The sequence below is a fragment of the Echiichthys vipera genome (genome assembly GCF_963691815.1).
Source record: "Echiichthys vipera genome assembly, chromosome: 17".
Classification (NCBI taxonomy): domain Eukaryota; kingdom Metazoa; phylum Chordata; class Actinopteri; order Perciformes; family Trachinidae; genus Echiichthys; species Echiichthys vipera.
The window spans coordinates 598737-617053 of record NC_139842.1 but is presented as its reverse complement, the minus strand read 5'-3'; the positions used below and the strand labels follow the sequence as shown (position 1 = coordinate 617053).

The window sequence follows — 18317 nt, the reverse complement described above, 5'->3', positions numbered from 1 at the left end:
GAGGCAAAGCAGCGGGTGTGGGAGGAGTTCACACAAGTCCTGGAGAAGGACTTTGGGGGGCACCGAGGTGCTTCTGGACCACCATTCAGCACCTCAGGGGGGGGACACGTTCAGAAAGGGGGACCAGAGGGTGTGAGCCAGTTCCAGGGGGATCACACTCCTCAGCCTCCCTGGTGAAGTCGACTCCAAGGTGCTGGAAAGGAGGTTGGTCCTGTAGAACCTCAGACTGAAGAGGAACCAGGTGGATCCAGTCCTGGACCTGGACCAGGACCAGCTCTGCACTCTCAAGGATCCTGGAGGGGGTCTGGGAGTGGGCCCATCCGGTCTCCATGTGCTTTGTGGATCTGGAGAAGGCCCATGACCGGGTCCCTGGAGATACTGTGGGGGGTGCTGGGGGAGTCTGGGGTGAGGGGGTCACTTCTGAGGGGGTCCAGTCTCTGTACCCCCAAAGAGAGAGCTGGGTCCGGATCCTGGGCAGTGAGTCGGAGTGGTTCCCGGTGGGGGTCGGCCTCCTCCAGGGGGGCACTCTGTCCCCAATCCTGTTTGTGGTTTTCATGGACAGGATATGGAGGCGTAGTGGTGGTGGGGAGGGGCTGCAGGTGGGTGGGCTGAGGATCTGGTCTCTGACGTGGTCCTGATGGCGTCGTGGGTCAGGGACCTTCAGCACTCACTGGATCGGTTCACAGCCGAGTGTGAAACGGCCGGGATGAGGATCAGCACCTCTGGATCTGAGGCCGTGGCTCTCAGCAGGAAACCGCTGGATTGTTCCTCCAGGTCTGGAACGAGTCCTGACCCCAAGTGAAGGACTTCAAGGACCTCGGGATCTGGTTCACGAGTGAGGGGACGATGGAGCAGCGGGGGCGGAGCTGCAGTCGCTCTACCCTCAGTCCTGGTTCCTACCCTCACCTGTGGTCCTGAAAGCTGGGTCAGGACCCACAGAACCAGGTCCAGGTCAGGACCCAAAGAACCAGGTCCAGGTCAGGACCCAAAGAACCAGGTCCAGGTCAGGACCCACAGAACCAGGTCAGGACCCAAAGAACCAGGTCCAGGTCAGGACCCAAAGAACCAGGTCCAGGTCAGGACCCACAGAACCAGGTCAGGACCCAAAGAACCACGTCCAGGTCAGGACCCAAAGAACCAGGTCCAGGTCAGGACCCACAGAACCAGGTCAGGACCCAAAGAACCAGGTCCAGGTCAGGACCCAAAGAACCACGTCCAGGTCAGGACCCAAAGAACCAGGTCCAGGTCAGGACCCACAGAACCAGGTCAGGACCCAAAGAACCAGGTCCAGGTCAGGACCCAAAGAACCAGGTCCAGGTCAGGACCCACAGAACCAGGTCCAGGTCCAAGCGTGTGAAGTGTGTTTCCTCAGGAGGGGGTCTGGAGTCTCCCTTAGAGAGAGGGGGAGAAGTTCAGCATCCGTGAGGAACTCGGAGTAGAGCCGCTGCTCCTTTGTGTTGAAAGGAGCCAGTTGAGGTGGTTCAGGATCATCTGGTAAGGATGAACCCTGGGCGCCTCCCTAGGGAGGTGTTCCAGGCACGTCCAGCTGGGAGGAGGCCTCGGGGAAGACCCAGGACCAGGTGGAGAGATTAGATCTCCACACTGGCCTGGGAACGCCTCAGGATCCCCCAGTTAGAGCTGGTTAATGTGGCCCGGGAAAGGGAAGTTTGGGGTCCCTGCTGGAGCTGCTGCCCCTGAGACCTGATCCAGGATCAGAGGCTGGAGCTGCTGCCCCTGAGACCTGATCCAGGATCAGAGGCTGGAGCTGCTGCCCCTGAGACCTGATCCAGGACCAGAGGCTGGAGCTGCTGCCCCTGAGACCTGATCCAGGACCAGAGGCTGGAGCTGCTGCCCCTGAGACCTGATCCAGGATCAGAGGCTGGAGCTGCTGCCCCTGAGACCTGATCCAGGATCAGAGGCTGGAGCTGCTGCCCCTGAGACCTGATCCAGGATCAGAGGCTGGAGCTGCTGCCCCTGAGACCTGATCCAGGATCAGAGGCTGGAGCTGCTGCCCCTGAGACCTGATCCAGGATCAGAGGCTGGAGCTGCTGCCCCTGAGACCTGATCCAGGACCAGGGTCTGGAGAGTAAAGACAGGACGCGTCGTACACTGAACAATCCTTTTCTTTATTCGTTTTTTGTCGTCGTTTCTTTTCAGGGTTTTGTTTTTTTAAAGTTTTTGTTTTAAATTAAAATGTTTGACACACTTAAAAAAGACAGCATCTGCATAGAGTTGTCATCTTAAAGATCCATGAAGAGGGGGGGGGGGAGGGGGAGAGGGGGGGAGACGGGGGAGGCAGATGGGTAAAGAGGGGGGGGGGGGATACTGGCACGTCACATGAACTAAACAGAACAGCCAACAGCAGTACGAGAGAGGGGGGAGAAGGGGGGAGACGGGGTCCAGAGGGGGGGGGGGTGTTTTTTTAAAGGGGGGAGGCAGAGAGGGGGAGGGGGGGAGAGGGGGGGACAGATCGCTTTTACATTACGCTACGCACACGTACACACACACAAAAAAAACGGGACACAAGTTGCATTTTTCCGGTCAAAGTTGCTTCTGCGGAGCGACGCGCCCTCCTCTTCCTGCTCCACCTGCACTGCTGCTTTTCACGCTGCGGAGGCTCGAACCCGACAAACGCGAAATAAATAAACGCTTTTATCGTCAAACAACGAGATTAATAAATTTACTGACCTTTAAATTCACCAAAACAATCATGAAAAGACGTTTAATGGTTTAAAATGTGACGTAAATAAACGTTTGTTTGTGTTTAGTCTTTTTTTTAATCCACTTCCTGTTTAAATTTAATAATTTTTGCATTATTTATTATTTTAAATGTAATAATTATTATTAATTATTAAAATACATGAAGAAATATAAATAAATAATATTTTAAATATCGATTAAAATGTGATAAATTCAAAGAAACATGTAAATAAATACGTTTAAAAATTAATAAATTAAATAAATAAATTATAAATAAAAGGGAAATTTAAATACGACAGAAATAAATAAAAAGAAAAAGTTATTTACGTCACATTTAATCGATTTTTTACGCCTGAATTTATTTATTTTATCATATTTTTCACGACAAATGAATTAATTTGTGTGTGAACGCTTTTATTTTGGTAGGTTCAGTCTTATGCTTTTATTTTGGTAGGTTCAGTCTTATGCTTTTATTTTGGTAGGTTCAGTCTACCGTACCGCGTCTGCCGTTTGACCCCGAGTCGGCTCCGTTCCTTTCTGGACTTCCTGCAGGAGGTCGGAGCCCGCGGGTCGGAGCCCGTGGGTCGGAGCCCGTGGGTCGGAGCCCGTGGGTCGGAGCCCGTGGGTCGGAGCGCGCGGGTCGGAGCGCGCGGGTCGGAGTGCGTCGGTCGGAGGGCGTCGGTTCGAGCGCACCGGTCGGGTCCGGGCGCCGCGGCGCGGTACAGAAAGCCCTTGTTTCTCTGAATATTGCACGCTTTGTTTGGACGGTGCCCCGTGTGAGGCGAGAGACGGCGCCCGGAGTCCGGTGGCGTTTCAGAGACTCACGAGGAGCCGAAGACCTCCTCCAGGAACCGGGGACGGCTACAAAGACGGGGGAGAACCAGGACTCTAGAGAACCAGGACTCTAGAGAACCAGGACTCTAGATAACCAGGACTCTAGAGAACCAGGACTCTAAAGAACCAGGACTCTAGAGAACCAGGACTCTAGAGAACCAGGACTCTAAAGAACCAGGACTCTAAAGAACCAGGACTCTAGAGAACCAGGACTCTAGAGAACCAGGACTCTAAAGAACCAGGACTCTAGAGAACCAGGACTCTAAAGAACCAGGTCTCTAGAGAATCAGAACTCTAGAGAACCAGGACTCTAAAGAACCAGGACTCTAGAGAACCAGGACTCTAAAGAACCAGGACTCTAGAGAACCAGGACTCTAAAGAACCAGGACTCTAGAGAACCAGGACTCTAAAGAACCAGGACTCTATGGAACCAGAACTCTAGAGAACCAGAACTCTAGAGAACCAGAACTCTAGAGAACCAGGACTCTAGGGAACCAGGACTCTAGAGAACCAGGACTCTAGGGAACCAGGACTCTAGAGAACCAGGACTCTAGGGAACCAGGACTCTAGAGAACCAGAACTCCAGAGAACCAGGACTCTAGAGAACCAGGACTCTAGAGAACCAGGACTCTAGAGAACCAGAACTCCAGAGAACCAGGACTCTAGAGAACCAGGACTCTAGAGAACCAGGACTCTAGAGAACCAGGACTCAATGGAACCAGCGGGGTCAGATTGTGGTCGGCTCACACCGATCAAAGGTCGTCGTTGGCGCCGACTATTTTGCGCCGTTTTTAGACGTGAACCCAAGATTGGCGACCGTCTTCTCGTGCGTTCGGTTTTTACACGTTACCGTCCCGACAGGAAGTGGCGACGGAGCGGCGAGGGCGAGCGTTTTCTCCGGGGCGTCGGCAGGTTAAAGGTTTAAGGGACGGCGTTTGGCGAGCTAGCTGCGGCGGAGAGACACGGCGTCCGACAGAGAGAGAGAGGGAGTTCGGAAACCCGCTAAGTGGTCGTGGGGGTCGGGGGGCGTGGCCTGTGACAGCCCTGGAGGCGGGGTTAGTTTTCCGTTTATGGAGGGAAGCACTTTCATCAGAGGAGCCAGTGGGCGGAGCCTCTGGAACTGTGGTGATGGACGGAGGCGTGGTCGCCGCGTTTACGCCGCGCCGCCGCCGCTACACGAGGGAACGCCGTCGTACGGAGCGGCGGGCGTAAACGCTGCGTCCGGAGTGAGCGCGGCGGACGAGGACGCTGGACGTTTGTGTCTCTCTCTCTCTGCCGACGTCTCTCGACCGCTTTAGAGGGTAAACGGACAGACGGGAGGATGGCGGCGGCGAGGACGGGCGTGTCCGGCGGGGACAGAGGAGGACGGGGATCGAACCGCGAGCCAACTTTGACGGGAGTAGATATCTCAGTAGATTTATACATAGACATGCAAGTCGTTTTTTCTCTCTTTGAAGTTATTTACAATAATTACAGAACACAAAGATCCAGTTTCAGTTTGACAAAATTGCGAGCATTCAATATTCAATGTTACTACTATTATTAATGATGACGTCACGGCGTCCGGACGCTGAGTCATTGCTATTAAAGAATCCTCGCCTCCTTCCTCGCGCTCGGGCGCTTCCTGTGAAGCCGTTCGATCCTCGGGGCGTTTTGCAAAATGTTTACTGCATTTTTATGGAAATGATCAGAACAACAACAACAACAATGAGAAGAACAAGTGTCGTCCTATTGGCTATGGCAGAGGCCGTGTGGGCGTGGCCTATCCTCATGCCCCTCCCCCCTGGCCCCTCCCACCCACGGGGGGAAAACACTGTTTCAAAGGGAAATACTGTCTCGAACGATGGAGCGCCAAAATAAAAGCATCGGAAACAACGATTCTTATCGAGTCGCAGCTGCTCGACGCCACAACACACACACACACACACACACACACGCACACAGACACACACACACACACACACACACACGCACACACACACACACACACACACACGCACACAGACACACACACACACACGCACACACACACACAGACACGGGCGCGCACACACACACACACACACACACACACACACACACACACGCACACACACACACAGACACGGGCGCGCACACACACGCACACACACGCACACACACACACACGCACACGGGCGCGCACACACACACACACACACACGGAGCAGGTTTTGGTTTTTCAGGAAGACAAAAACCATCGCAGAGACGAGTTTCGGCGTCCGACGGCCGACGAACAGAAACGGGTCTTTGAACCCGGAAGACGGACGCGCGTCTGCGGACGTTTGTGCTGCGGATTCGAACCGGAGAAGAAGGTTCATGTGCAGAAATAACTGCAGAGCATGTGTGTGTGTGTGGAACGACACGCCCAAGCTAACAGCTAACAGCTAACGGCTAACAGCTAATGGCTAACAGCTAACGGTAGGTCATTCTTTGGAGTCTTGGCGTCGCACCCAAACTCCCTCGGGATGATCTTCTCCTGCTTCCTGCGCCCTGACGGAGAGTGTGCACGGCCGAGAGGAGCGGACACACACACACACACACGCACACACACACACACACACACACACGCACACACACACACACACACACACACACACACACACACACAGGTTTTGGAGGCTGCAGTTGTGTCTCACGTCACGCGGGGACGAGCTCGCTGCAGGTGTACAGAGGACGTTTCCGCGCTCACGCTCGTGACCTCGGCTGCACGCCGCCGACACGCCGCTCCGCTCTCGTGCTCTCTGATCCGAATGAAAACGACGGCGATCAGAGCGTCGGCGGTTCAACGGGGAACCGTCGGCCACGACTCAGCGCTGCGTTGGTTTGGGTGTTTTTAGAGGTCGGCCAATCAGCACGGAGAGGAAACAACCACGATGATGTTTCGCGAGCGTAAGAAGGCGGTCGAAGCCGTCGATATTCAAGTTCGAGCTGCTTACATCAGCATGGCGCCGAATATTTGGGGTCGTACCGTGTTCAGGTGAAGGTCGTCTTCGGTTCTGGATCTGGAGACGCGAGTGTTTGAACTCTGGGGTGTCGGCGTTTGGCGAGCGAGCTGTGGTTCAGGAGAAGGGCGGGTCATCGCCATCTTGAGAAAAGAAACATCGCCACGGCGACGCCATCTTCACGGAGGCAATGGCCGTGGACTTCCTGTGATCGACTACGACTCATCACCGCGGTCGGTTGTGTTGAGGTTGAGGAAGAACGCCGATCATGTCTTCGCCATCCTAGAAAAAAGAAATGGTTGACGATGGCGTCCAGGTGGTTGTGAGGTCGTTTACAGCCGGCTGTCGGGCGTGGCGTGCAGCGTGCAGTCGAGGTCACGAGTCGGTTGTTCAGGACCGTTTGAACCTGCAGCGGCGTGCGGGTCCTGCGGCGTTGACACAGACTGTTGAACCGTACAGAAATGACACCAAAACAACCAAAACAACTGCGGTAATTAATAAAGAGAAGAAGAAAAGCACGGCCATCGTGTCCGTACGCCATCGTGTCCGTACGCCATCGTCTCCGTACGAGCCTGGAACATAAGCGTGCGGCGGCCATTTTGAAACGATGACGATGCGTCAAATTCTTCCACTAATCGACAGTGAGGGGGGGGGTGCGGGGGCAGACATCTTTGTTGTGGCGTGAGATAATTATGGGATGGCGTCGGCGCTGTGACCGGCGCACGGACGAACGTGCAGTGAGGGCTGGTGGCGGCGGCGGAGGGGGCGGGGCTTGTGTTTCTATGTTGCAGTGTAAACTTGACTCGCGTTGTGCTCTTTGAGATTCGCGGCGGACATTTTGAGAACACGAGGGGGGGGGGGGGGGGCTTTGGTCTGGATGTGAATCAATAGAATAATAACAGTGATCATGGCGTCCAATCACGTGTCCGATCTCTTCTCCTCAGATTCATCAAACGGCGGCGACCTGCGATCGGACGCTTCGCACATCGAAACACACACACACACACGAACACACGAACACACACACACACACACACACTCGAGCATTTATGCACCAATCTTGTTTCACTGGAGAGGGAGGGAGGCATGCTGCACACACACGGGGCGGGCGCACGCAGCGGCGCCGCGCGGGTCCGAGGAGCTCTCACAACTATATGAACGTTTGTTTGTGGCGACGACCACGAAAACAACACAAATGCAACGGTGGAAGCAAACAGCGCGGAGGTCACCGGGGGCGGGGGAGGTCACCGGGGGCGGAGGAGGTCGCCGGGGGCGGGGGAGGTCACCGGGGGCGGGGGAGGTCACCTGGGGCGGCGCCGGTCACCGGGGACGGCGGCGGCGGGCGCCTGAAAACCGAGCGGGGTTCTAAAACGTTCACACTTAAACATCAACCTGCTCCTGGGACCAAACACCTTCAAATACAGTTCCAAGAACGTTACAAACGAAACACGCGTCGACGAGTCACGCCGGCGTGCGTTTGACCTTTGGACGGAAAGGAAAACAACGGCGTGTGAGGACGTTAGCTGGCGTGCTAACCAAAGACGGGTCCGATGAGCGGTAAAGTGCACGGCACGGAGGGCAGGTCGGGGTACAAGAAACACCATCATGCAAACTCCACGACGCTTCTGCATGCCTTTATTATTATCATCATGTGACACACAGCGGGGGGGCGGGGCCTGCGGGGGAGGGCGGGGCCTGCTGGGGAGGGGGGGGCGTGGACTCCCGATGCTCCACGCCGTCGTCTGTGCGACCGAACGACCACGACACAAACAGGAAGAGGGAAGACCGAAGGACGGGGGATCGAACACGCGGACAAACAGGTCGTTTCATGAACCTCACGTCGTGTTTGTCCGTGTTTTCCGTTCCCGAGAGGAGGGCGGCGAGCGGAGGGCGGCGAGCGAAGGGGGCGTGACGGGAACTTTACGGAAAACACACACACACACACACAAGGCAAAGAAACATCAGTGTCAACAAGCGGGCTGGTGCTGCGACGGCGTCCTCACAATCCACCGCCGCCGAAATATCTACCGTGACGACCGTGACGACCCTGACGACCATCGAGAACACGAGGAGTGAACATGGCGTGCTGACGAGCGAAGCGTTGGGATCGGTGCAAAGGGAACATGTGTGACGGTTTTGAAGTGCAGCAGAGGATCATGGGAAACGTTCAACGACAGAAACACGGCGAGAAAAGAGCGAAGCGGTTCTGAATCTGCTGAGTCGGGTTTCTGAGCGTTGGTGAACGCACACGTGAACTTTTGGTTTTGGGGAAATAGAAACTCTGACGGTGCGTCTCGCTCCACGCCACCCGAGGGTCGGACATTTAAAGATGGCCGCCGCGGCTGCAGCCTGGGGTTTTCAGTGACCTGCTCTAAACGGGCGCCTACGACGTAGCGAACGACCTGTCGCAGGAGCAGCCATCTTGTTTCCTCTCCCGTTTTTGTCGGATAACTCGGGTGTGACGTCGTTCTCAGCTCCGACTTCTGACGTCCAATGGGACGCACCGTACGAGTCCTCGTTTTTTTATTTCATCTAGCTTCTAAACACACACAGATCACAGCTAACAGCTAACGGCTAACGGCTAACAGCGCTAACGACTAAGACTCCCAAGAAAACACACGACTAAGCAGCGACTACATCCTCGCGTCTGCGCCCAAGTGCCGTCGAAGCAGAAGCAGCTAACGCTAACATGGCTAACGCTAACATGGCTAACGGTAACGTGGCGCTGGACGGCGTTGGCGGATACTCGTCCGACAGCGTTGAGCTTCTTCGGAGAGTAGCGCTGCAGAGCTTCACGTGCCTTCAAGCCGTCTCGGACGCAGTTTTTAAAGAACCGGTCGGACGGACGGACGTTGTGTTAGCTTCTTAGCACCGATGTTAGCACGGGAAAGACTTTTGTCCGTCATGTTCGTCCGCTCCGGTCTCGTCCAACAGGAAGTGAATGAACAAACTTTTGTTCTACGGAGCGACTCTGCAGCGCTACAGCCTTGAAACGACGTGGCGCGGCGAGCTAGCTAGCTAACACTTATCCTTATAAACTATAACAAACGGACTTTATTGCTTTGACACACGTGTAGACTGATGCTGTGGACCGTGACCGTCCGGCGCCGGCCTCAACAGAGGAGCGCGTGCCCCCGTATCACAGAGCCTGCTCACGGACGACCACCGCGCGGTCACGTGCGACGCACCCGCGTGTCCAGTCCGGGGCCGCGGACGCGTTTGTGTCACGTCTCAACACGAACCACGAAACCAAACAGACGGACGGGACGCCACGGGTCCGTCGTCCCGGAGCAGCGTTGAGGTGAAACACTTTTTCACGCGATTTTCCGTAAAAAAAAGTAGCAGAACGAAAGTCCTGCTAATGCTAATGCTAATGCTAACGCTAATCACAGCTTTTTATTCTGAATTTTGCTGCATCATTAAAGCAAAACACTTTATTTACGAACTAGTTTGACGAACTAATCTTTCCTGTCGGACAAAACTTATCCGTCTGTTCAGTGGTGACGTAACACCCTTTCAAAATAAGACTTCCTGTCCGAGCCTCGTGTTCCTGTTGTTTGAACAGAATCCTTTAAAAACATCATAATTGACCTTTGACCTCTTTCTAACTGAGCAAACAGCTGATCCTGATTGTTCCGACGTTGTTTCTGTTTTGTTTGGACCTGGAACTCTTATTTTGAAAGGGTGTTAGGTCAGACTTTTATTTCCAAGGTTCGAGAACAAACGTCCTTATTTCCTAGTGTCATTCTTCCCCAACACTGATCTGAACACGCGGGACACGATTAAAAGAAAAGACCAGAAACTTCAGCCTCTACACGAACTACACGAGCTAATGCTACTAGCATGCTAAAGCGGCGCGGCCTAACGCCGGCGTGATGCGAAACACGGGGAAACGTTAAACATGAGGCGTTCATGCGCGGGGACGTATGTGAATGTGTGTGTGAGACATGTTCCACCTTCCACGTTCAGTAGCAGCGGCGGCACGCGTCACCCAGACACACGCTCGGGCGGGAGACGGAGGGGCGCCACGGGGCACGCCACGGGACGGGACACGCCACGGGGCACGCCACGCACGCGCTAACACAACCACAGCAGCACCACGGAACAACGAAGCAACAGACGTTCCCCATCAAAGAACAGAAGGACGTCGACGAGCGTTTTTACTTTCTCTTCATTTTTTTAGAATCTTCCGGAAGAACAGACGTGACGGCGCGACGGCGTGGAGGCGGAGACGACCCCGGCCCTCGACGACCGCGTCTCTAACGGCGTGAACCTCCCGACCCTCATTGGCTCATCTTGGGGCGGGGGAGGCGGGACGAGCCGTCTTCCTCTCGTCTAAACTGCATAGATTGGCTCCTCCTCCGTCTCCTCCCACCCTCTTTTTAAACTCCTCCCCCTTCCTCCCTCGCCACGTTCTGTCAAACGCCACGTCAGGACACCAGAGGCCCCTCCCTCCCCCGGCTCTTTGGTTGGATAGATGTGACAAGAAGGGGGAGGGCCTGTTGTCGTGGAAACTTGCCACGCTGCGGTGACACGCCCCCACCTCGAACCTCAATCGGCGTCGATTTTTTAGAGATGGCGTGGAAGGCTGAGCGGATTCAACGGGCTAGCAACAGGGACGAGCAGCCAATGAGAGGCGGCAACGACGGCGGCGGCGAGGAGGATGGCCCCGCCCTCCCGGAAACAAAGGGGACAGCGTTGGTTCAAACCGAAGCCGGCGGGCGCTCGTCCTGCGGGGACGGCGTTCCAGAGCGCTCTGAGCCGCTAAACGCCGCAAAAACACACGTGAAGAAAATAATAAAGCGGCGGCGGTCGGCTCTGGAAGGCTCGTCCCGCAGGACTCACACGTGGCGGCGGCGGCGGTCGCCTTCGCCGCCCTCAGAGACTCGTGAAAACAAAACAAACAAGATGTCGTAGAGGAGGAAACGCTCGTGTTTCATCTGTGATAAATAAACGGACCCTCTTTTGTTTACGTCATGTGATTCGTCAGCGATGATGTCATGGCGTTGTGTTTTTCTCGCCTCTGTGTTTGAACCCCGCCCGACCCCGCGGCGTCTCCTCTGAGCTCTGATTGGTTATCTCTTCCTAGCTGATTGGGTTTCTGTCTTGCATTTGTGTTTCAAGTTTTTGTGTCGTCGTCGTCGTCGTCGTTTCCTTTTGCTGCTGGCGGTCGGTCGATGTCGGTCGTCACGGCGGCGGCGGCGGGGGGGGGGGGCGGCGTGGCGTCCTTAGAAGCCCAGCGTGCCGCCGATGGTCGACGCCAGGACCACGCCCAGGATGACGCAGCAGATGATGATCATGATCTTCTTCTGCAGAGGGACAGGACACACAGGGGGGGTCACTTGGCTGTGATTGGACGCCGGGCTCTGGCGGCGGCGGAGGGGCGGGGCGTTACCTTGCGGGCCTGGCTCTGGTATTTGACGGCCTTCTTGGTGTCGGAGACGGCGCGCTCCACGTAGTCGACGGAGTGTTCCACGTTGTACTCAATTCTGTCGATCATCTCGCCCTGAAAACACGCAGACATCGCAGAGTCAGAGACGGGCTACTAATGTTAGCTTACTACTGATGTTAGCTTACTACTGATGTTAGCTTTCTACTAATGTTAGCTTACTACTGATGTTAGCTTGCTACTGTTAGCTTTCCACTGTTAGCTTACTACTGATGTTAGCTTTCTACTGATGTTAGCTTACTACTGATGTTAGCTTTCTACTGATGTTAGCTTACTACTGATGTTATCTTTCTACTGATGTTAGCTTTCTCCTAATGTTAGCTTACTACTAATGTTAGCTTACTACTGATGATAGCTTTCTACTGCTGTTAGCTTTCTACTGATGTTAGCTTACTACTAATGTTAGCTTACTACTGATGTTAGCTTTCTACTAATGTTAGCTTACAACTAATGTTAGCTTACTACTGATGTTAGCTTTGTACTGATGTTAGCTTACTACTAATTTTAGCTTTCTTCTAATGCTAGCTTACTTCTGATGTTAGCTTACTACTGATGTTAGCTTTGTACTGATGTTAGCTTACTACTAATTTTAGCTTTCTTCTAATGCTAGCTTACTTCTGATGTTAGCTTTCTACTGATGTTAGCTTTCTACTACTGTTAATGTTAGCTTACTACTAATGTTAGCTTTCTACTAACATTAGTACTAAGCTAACATTAGTAGCATGCTAACGTTGATAGTTAATGAGTTTAACACACGGACGTTTCATTCGTTGGTTCTTTTGTTCTTTCTCAGTGAAGTTATTAAAAACTAACTTTAACGAAACTGAAACCGCGGTGAAGTTAGTTTGGAGTTGGATATTAGACCCAACCTAGAACTAACTTCGCCGAGGTCAGCAGCTCCAAAAAGTACAGAAATAAAAATATAGGCTCGAGTCCAAGTGGAGTCCCATCCCTGCGATCTGTTAGCGTTAGCGTTAGCATTAGCCTGGGCGCGGTCACGTACCTGGCTCTCCACCAGCATGGCCATGTCCACGAACATGTCGTGCAGCTCGCGGATGCTGTTTTCCAGCTTGATGATCTCGGTGTGCCGGGTCTCGATCTCGTTCAGAGCCTGCTTGGTCATCTGAGAGTCCATCTTGATCTGCAGGGGCGGGTTTCACACACACACACACATCGTTTCATCCTTTTCTCTCACGTTACAAAAGGAAAATAGTATCATAATAATAATAATAAGCACCACAGAGTTGGGAACATGTCCATCTTTGACTGGTGTTACTCACCGCTCCTCCAGGCCCCGACCCTCCTCCCTACACGGGGTTCGGCGCTCTAACGTCCGGTTCAGACCAAAGATTTGTGACGAGACGAAGCCACAGCGGCGTGAACTGACCCGACCGTCAAGTCTCCGAGGACACGTCACCTGATTAGACTGATAACTAACTCTTAAAGTCGGCTGGACACTTTAAGAACCGTCCGTTATGAGCGAGCTAGAGAACAACTGAAGAGAGGGAGCGCTGTTATCCAGAAAGAAACTGCTCTGTTAGGAAACCTGCCCCTAGTGGACACTCAGAGAACTGACACTGACCCAGCTTCCTGATTGGACCACACAGGACGCTGGGGGCGGGGCTTAGGATTCGGTTTCAACTCGTGTCGTCGTGAATCTTTCGTCTGAACCGGCGTTTACACGACGTCACCTGATTTCTTTTGTTGTTTATACGAATCTTCTAAAACTCTCCAAACATGAGTTTTATTTTGAAGGCCTGGATGATAATGTTTGATGATGCCTTCAGAATAAAATCTTTGCGACGGTGAGCGCATAAACTTCCTCTGGGAGACGAGGCGTTCACTTCCTCTGGTGTAAGCTGAGGTCACGACCTTTGACCTCCAGTTTCCCGCCGCACTTACCTGCTGCAGAAGAACTTAACGCCACCTGAGAACCCGGTCTCTCGACTCCGGAGCGGAGCGCAGATCCAAGCGTCGGATTCTCAGCTGGCGTTAAGAGACGGCGCCGATCGACGGCATCAGGAGGCGGGACAATCGTCCGGCCAGAGGCACAGGTGCATGCACTTATCTGAGCTTTTAATCTGAAGGAGCCGGTGTGACTCTATCAAAATAAGAGCTCCCCGGTGCATCCTCCCATTGTTACATGCCATGTGGCAGCGGCCGTGTTCACCGGATGTCTCAGCGCACCCGTGTGGCGATTCTGCGTCCCGCGTGGTTAATGAGCGCCGCCATTAAAGGGACGCAGAATGGCGCAGGTTAAACGTGAGCCGTGGCGAGCGGCGGCTCAGGTGCGGTGCTTACATCATCGGTGAAGACGGCCAGCTTGCCACTCTCCAACATGTCCTCTAGTTCCTCGTTGGTGGTGGTTCGTCCGGCTGCAGAGGAGAAGAAGAGGGAGGTCAGAGACGGGGACGCCACGGCAACGCCACGCACACAGACACACACACACACACACGCCACAGACACACACACGCCACAGACACACACGCTACAGACACAAGCGCACGCACGCATACACACAGGCACGTCGCACACACTAGCACACACGCCGCAAACACACACACACGCCGCAGACATACGCACGCTCCGCAGACTCTCCAGCTGTCTGTTGTGTGTTGTTGTGTGTGTTGTTGTTGTGTTGTGTGTGTGTGTGTTGTTGTTGTGTAGTGTGTGTGTTGTGTTGTTGTGTGTGTGTTGTGTTGTGTTGTACTCACTGATCTCCAGCTGTCTGTTGTTGTGTAGTGTGTGTGTGTTGTTGTTGTGTTGTTGTGTGTGTGTTGTGTTGTGTTGCACTCACTGATCTCCAGCTGTCTGTTGTTGTGTAGTGTGTGTGTGTTGTTGTTGTGTTGTTGTGTGTGTGTTGTGTTGCACTCACTGATCTCCAGCTGTCTGTTGTGTTGTTGTGTTGTTGTTGTGTTGTTGTGTGTGTGTTGTTGTGTTGCACTCACTGATCTCCAGCTGTCTGTTGTGTTGTTGTTGTTGTGTGTGTGTGTGTGTTGTGTTGTTGCACTCACTGATCTCCAGCTGTCTGTTGTGTTGTTGTGTAGTGTGTGTGTGTGTGTTGTGTTGTGTGTGTGTGTGTTGTGTTGTTGTTGTGTAGTGTGTGTGTGTTGTGTTGTGTTGCACTCACTGATCTCCAGCTGTCTGTTGTTGTGTAGTGTGTGTGTGTTGTTGTGTTGTTGTGTAGTGTGTGTGTGTTGTGTTGCACTCACTGATCTCCAGCTGTCTGTTGTGTAGTGTGTGTGTGTGTTGTTGTGTTGTTGTGTGTGTGTGTTGTTGTACTCACTGATCTCCAGCTGTCTGTTGTGTTGTTGTGTGTGTGTGTGTTGTTGTGTTGTTGTGTTGTTGTGTGTGTGTGTTGTTGCACTCACTGATCTCCAGCTGTCTGTTGTGTAGTGTGTGTGTGTTGTTGTTGTGTTGTTGTGTTGTGTGCGTGTGTTGTTGTTGTGTTGTTGTGTTGTGTGTGTTGTTGTGTTGCACTCACTGATCTCCAGCTGTCTGTTGTGTAGTTTGTGTGTGTGTGTTGTTGTGTTGTTGTTGTGTAGTGTGTGTGTTGTGTTGTTGTGTGTGTGTGTTGTGTTGTGTTGTTGCACTCACTGATCTCCAGCTGTCTCTGGATGCGGTCCTTGCAGCGGTCGCGGTACTTGGACTGCGTGGTGTTGTACTCAGTCATCACCTCCACAAACTTACGTGACAGCGTCGAGTGCTGCGACACAGACACACAACAACAGGTGAGGAGCAGGTGAGGGACAGGTGATGGACAGGTGAGGGACAGGTGATGGACAGGTGAGGGACAGGTGAGGGACAGGTGATGGACAGGTGATGGACAGGTGATGGACAGGTGAGGGACAGGTGATGGACAGGTGATGGACAGGTGAGGGACAGGTGATGGACAGGTGAGGGACAGGTGATGGACAGGTGATGGACAGGTGATGGACAGGTGAGGGACAGGTGATGGACAGGTGATGGACAGGTGAGGGACAGGTGAGGAGCAGGTGATGGACAGGTGATGGACAGGTGAGGGACAGGTGATGCACAGGTGATGAACAGGTGATGGACAGGTGAGGGACAGGTGATGATGGACAGGTGAGGAACAGGTGAGGGACAGGTGATGGACAGGTGAGGAGCAGGTGATAGACAGGTGAGGGACAGGTGAGGGACAGGTGATGATGGACAGGTGAGGAACAGGTGAGGGACAGGTGATGGACAGGTGAGGAGCAGGTGATGGACGGGTGAGGAGCAGGTGATGGACAGGTGATGATGGACAGGTGAGGAACAGGTGAGGGACAGGTGATGGACAGGTGAGGAGCAGGTGATGGACAGGTGAGGGACAGGTGATGGACAGGTGATGAGGAGCAGGTGATGATGGACAGGTGAGGAACAGGTGAGGGACAGGTGATGGACAGGTGAGGGACAGGTGAGGGACAGGTGATGAACAGGTGATGAGCAGGTGATGGACAGGTGATGAACAGGTGATGAGGGAGCAGGTGAGGGACAGGTGATGGACAGGTGAGGGACAGGTGAGGGACAGGTGATGGACAGGTGATGAACAGGTGAGGAGCAGGTGATGGACAGGTGATGGACAGGTGATGGACAGGTGATGGACAGGTGATGGACAGGTGAGGAGCAGGTGATGGACAGGTGAGGGACAGGTGATGGACAGGTGATGGACAGGTGATGGACAGGTGAGGAGCAGGTGATGGACAGGTGATGGACAGGTGAGGAGCAGGTGATGGACAGGTGATGATGGACAGGTGATGAACAGGTGATGGACAGGTGAGGGACAGGTGAGGGACAGGTGATGGACAGGTGAGGGACAGGTGATGGACAGGTGAGGAGCAGGTGATGGACAGGTGAGGGACAGGTGATGGACAGGTGAGGAGCAGGTGATGGACAGGTGATGATGGACAGGTGAGGAACAGGTGATGGACAGGTGAGGAGCAGGTGATGGACAGGTGAGGGACAGGTGATGGACAGGTGAGGAGCAGGTGATGGACAGGTGATGATGGACAGGTGAGGGACAGGTGATGAGGAGCAGGTGAGGGACAGGTGAGGGACAGGTGATGGACGGTGAGGAGCAGGTGATGGACAGGTGATGAACAGGTGATGGACAGGTGAGGAGCAGGTGATGGACAGGTGAGGAGCAGGTGATGGACAGGTGAGGAGCAGGTGATGGACAGGTGAGGGATAGGTGAGGGACAGGTGAGGGGAGCAGGTGAGGGATAGGTGATGGACAGGTGAGGAACAGGTGATGGACAGGTGATGATGGACAGGTGAGGAGCAGGTGAGGGACAGGTGAGGGACAGGTGATGAACAGGTGAGGGACAGGTGATGGACAGGTGAGGAGCAGGTGATGGACGGGTGAGGAACAGGTGATGGACAGGTGAGGAGCAGGTGAGGGACAGGTGATGAGGAGCAGGTGAGGGACAGGTGATGAACAGGTGAGGGACAGGTGATGGACAGGTGAGGGACAGGTGATGGACAGGTGAGGGACAGGTGAGGAGCAGGTGATGAACAGGTGATGGACAGGTGAGGGACAGGTGAGGAGCAGGTGATGGACAGGTGATGGACAGGTGAGGAGCAGGTGATGGACAGGTGAGGGACAGGTGATGGACAGGTGAGGGACAGGTGATGGACAGGTGAGGAGCAGGTGATGGACAGGTGAGGGACAGGTGATGGACAGGTGAGGGACAGGTGAGGAGCAGGTGATGGACAGGTGATGAACAGGTGATGGACAGGTGAGGAGCAGGTGATGGACCGGTGATGGACAGTTGAGGAGCAGGTGATGGACAGGTGATGGACAGGTGAGGAGCAGGTGATGGACAGGTGAGGGACAGGTGATGGACAGGTGAGGGACAGGTGAGGAGCAGGTGATGATGGACAGGTGAGGAGCAGGTGATGGACAGGTGAGGGGACAGGTGATGGACAGGTGATGGACAGGTGAGGGACAGGTGATGGACAGGTGAGGAGCAGGTGATGGACAGGTGATGGACAGGTGAGGAGCAGGTGATGGACAGGTGATGGACAGGTGATGATGGACAGGTGAGGAGCAGGTGATGGACAGGTGATGGACAGGTGATGAACAGGTGATGGACAGGTGATGGACAGGTGAGGAGCAGGTGATGGACAGGTGATGGACAGGTGAGGAGCAGGTGATGGACAGGTGAGGGACAGGTGATGGACAGGTGAGGAGCAGGTGATGGACAGGTGAGGAGCAGGTGATGAGCAGGTGAGGGACAGGTGAGGAGCAGGTGAGGGACAGGTGAGGGACAGGTGATGAACAGGTGAGGAGCAGGTGATGGACAGGTGAGGAGCAGGTGAGGGACAGGTGAGGAGCAGGTGAGGGACAGGTGAGGGACAGGTGAGGGACA

At 54.1% G+C, this 18317-nt stretch overlaps 1 protein-coding gene across 1 annotated transcript in view; it reads right to left on the bottom strand.

Annotated features, from left to right (window-relative positions):
• Nucleotides 1–9777: 9777 nt before the first annotated feature.
• LOC310959676 (syntaxin-1B) overlaps nt 9778–18317 on the bottom strand; it is a 32543-nt gene continuing 24003 nt past the window's right edge. The window contains exons 6-10 of the mRNA XM_083931121.1: nt 15544–15652; nt 14248–14321; nt 12950–13087; nt 11893–12003; nt 9778–11806 (exon numbers count right to left, since the gene is read on the bottom strand). Coding sequence (XP_083787247.1) covers nt 11726–11806; nt 11893–12003; nt 12950–13087; nt 14248–14321; nt 15544–15652 — 513 coding nt within the window. The 3' untranslated portion in view covers nt 9778–11725. The remainder of the gene's footprint in view (nt 11807–11892; nt 12004–12949; nt 13088–14247; nt 14322–15543; nt 15653–18317) is intronic.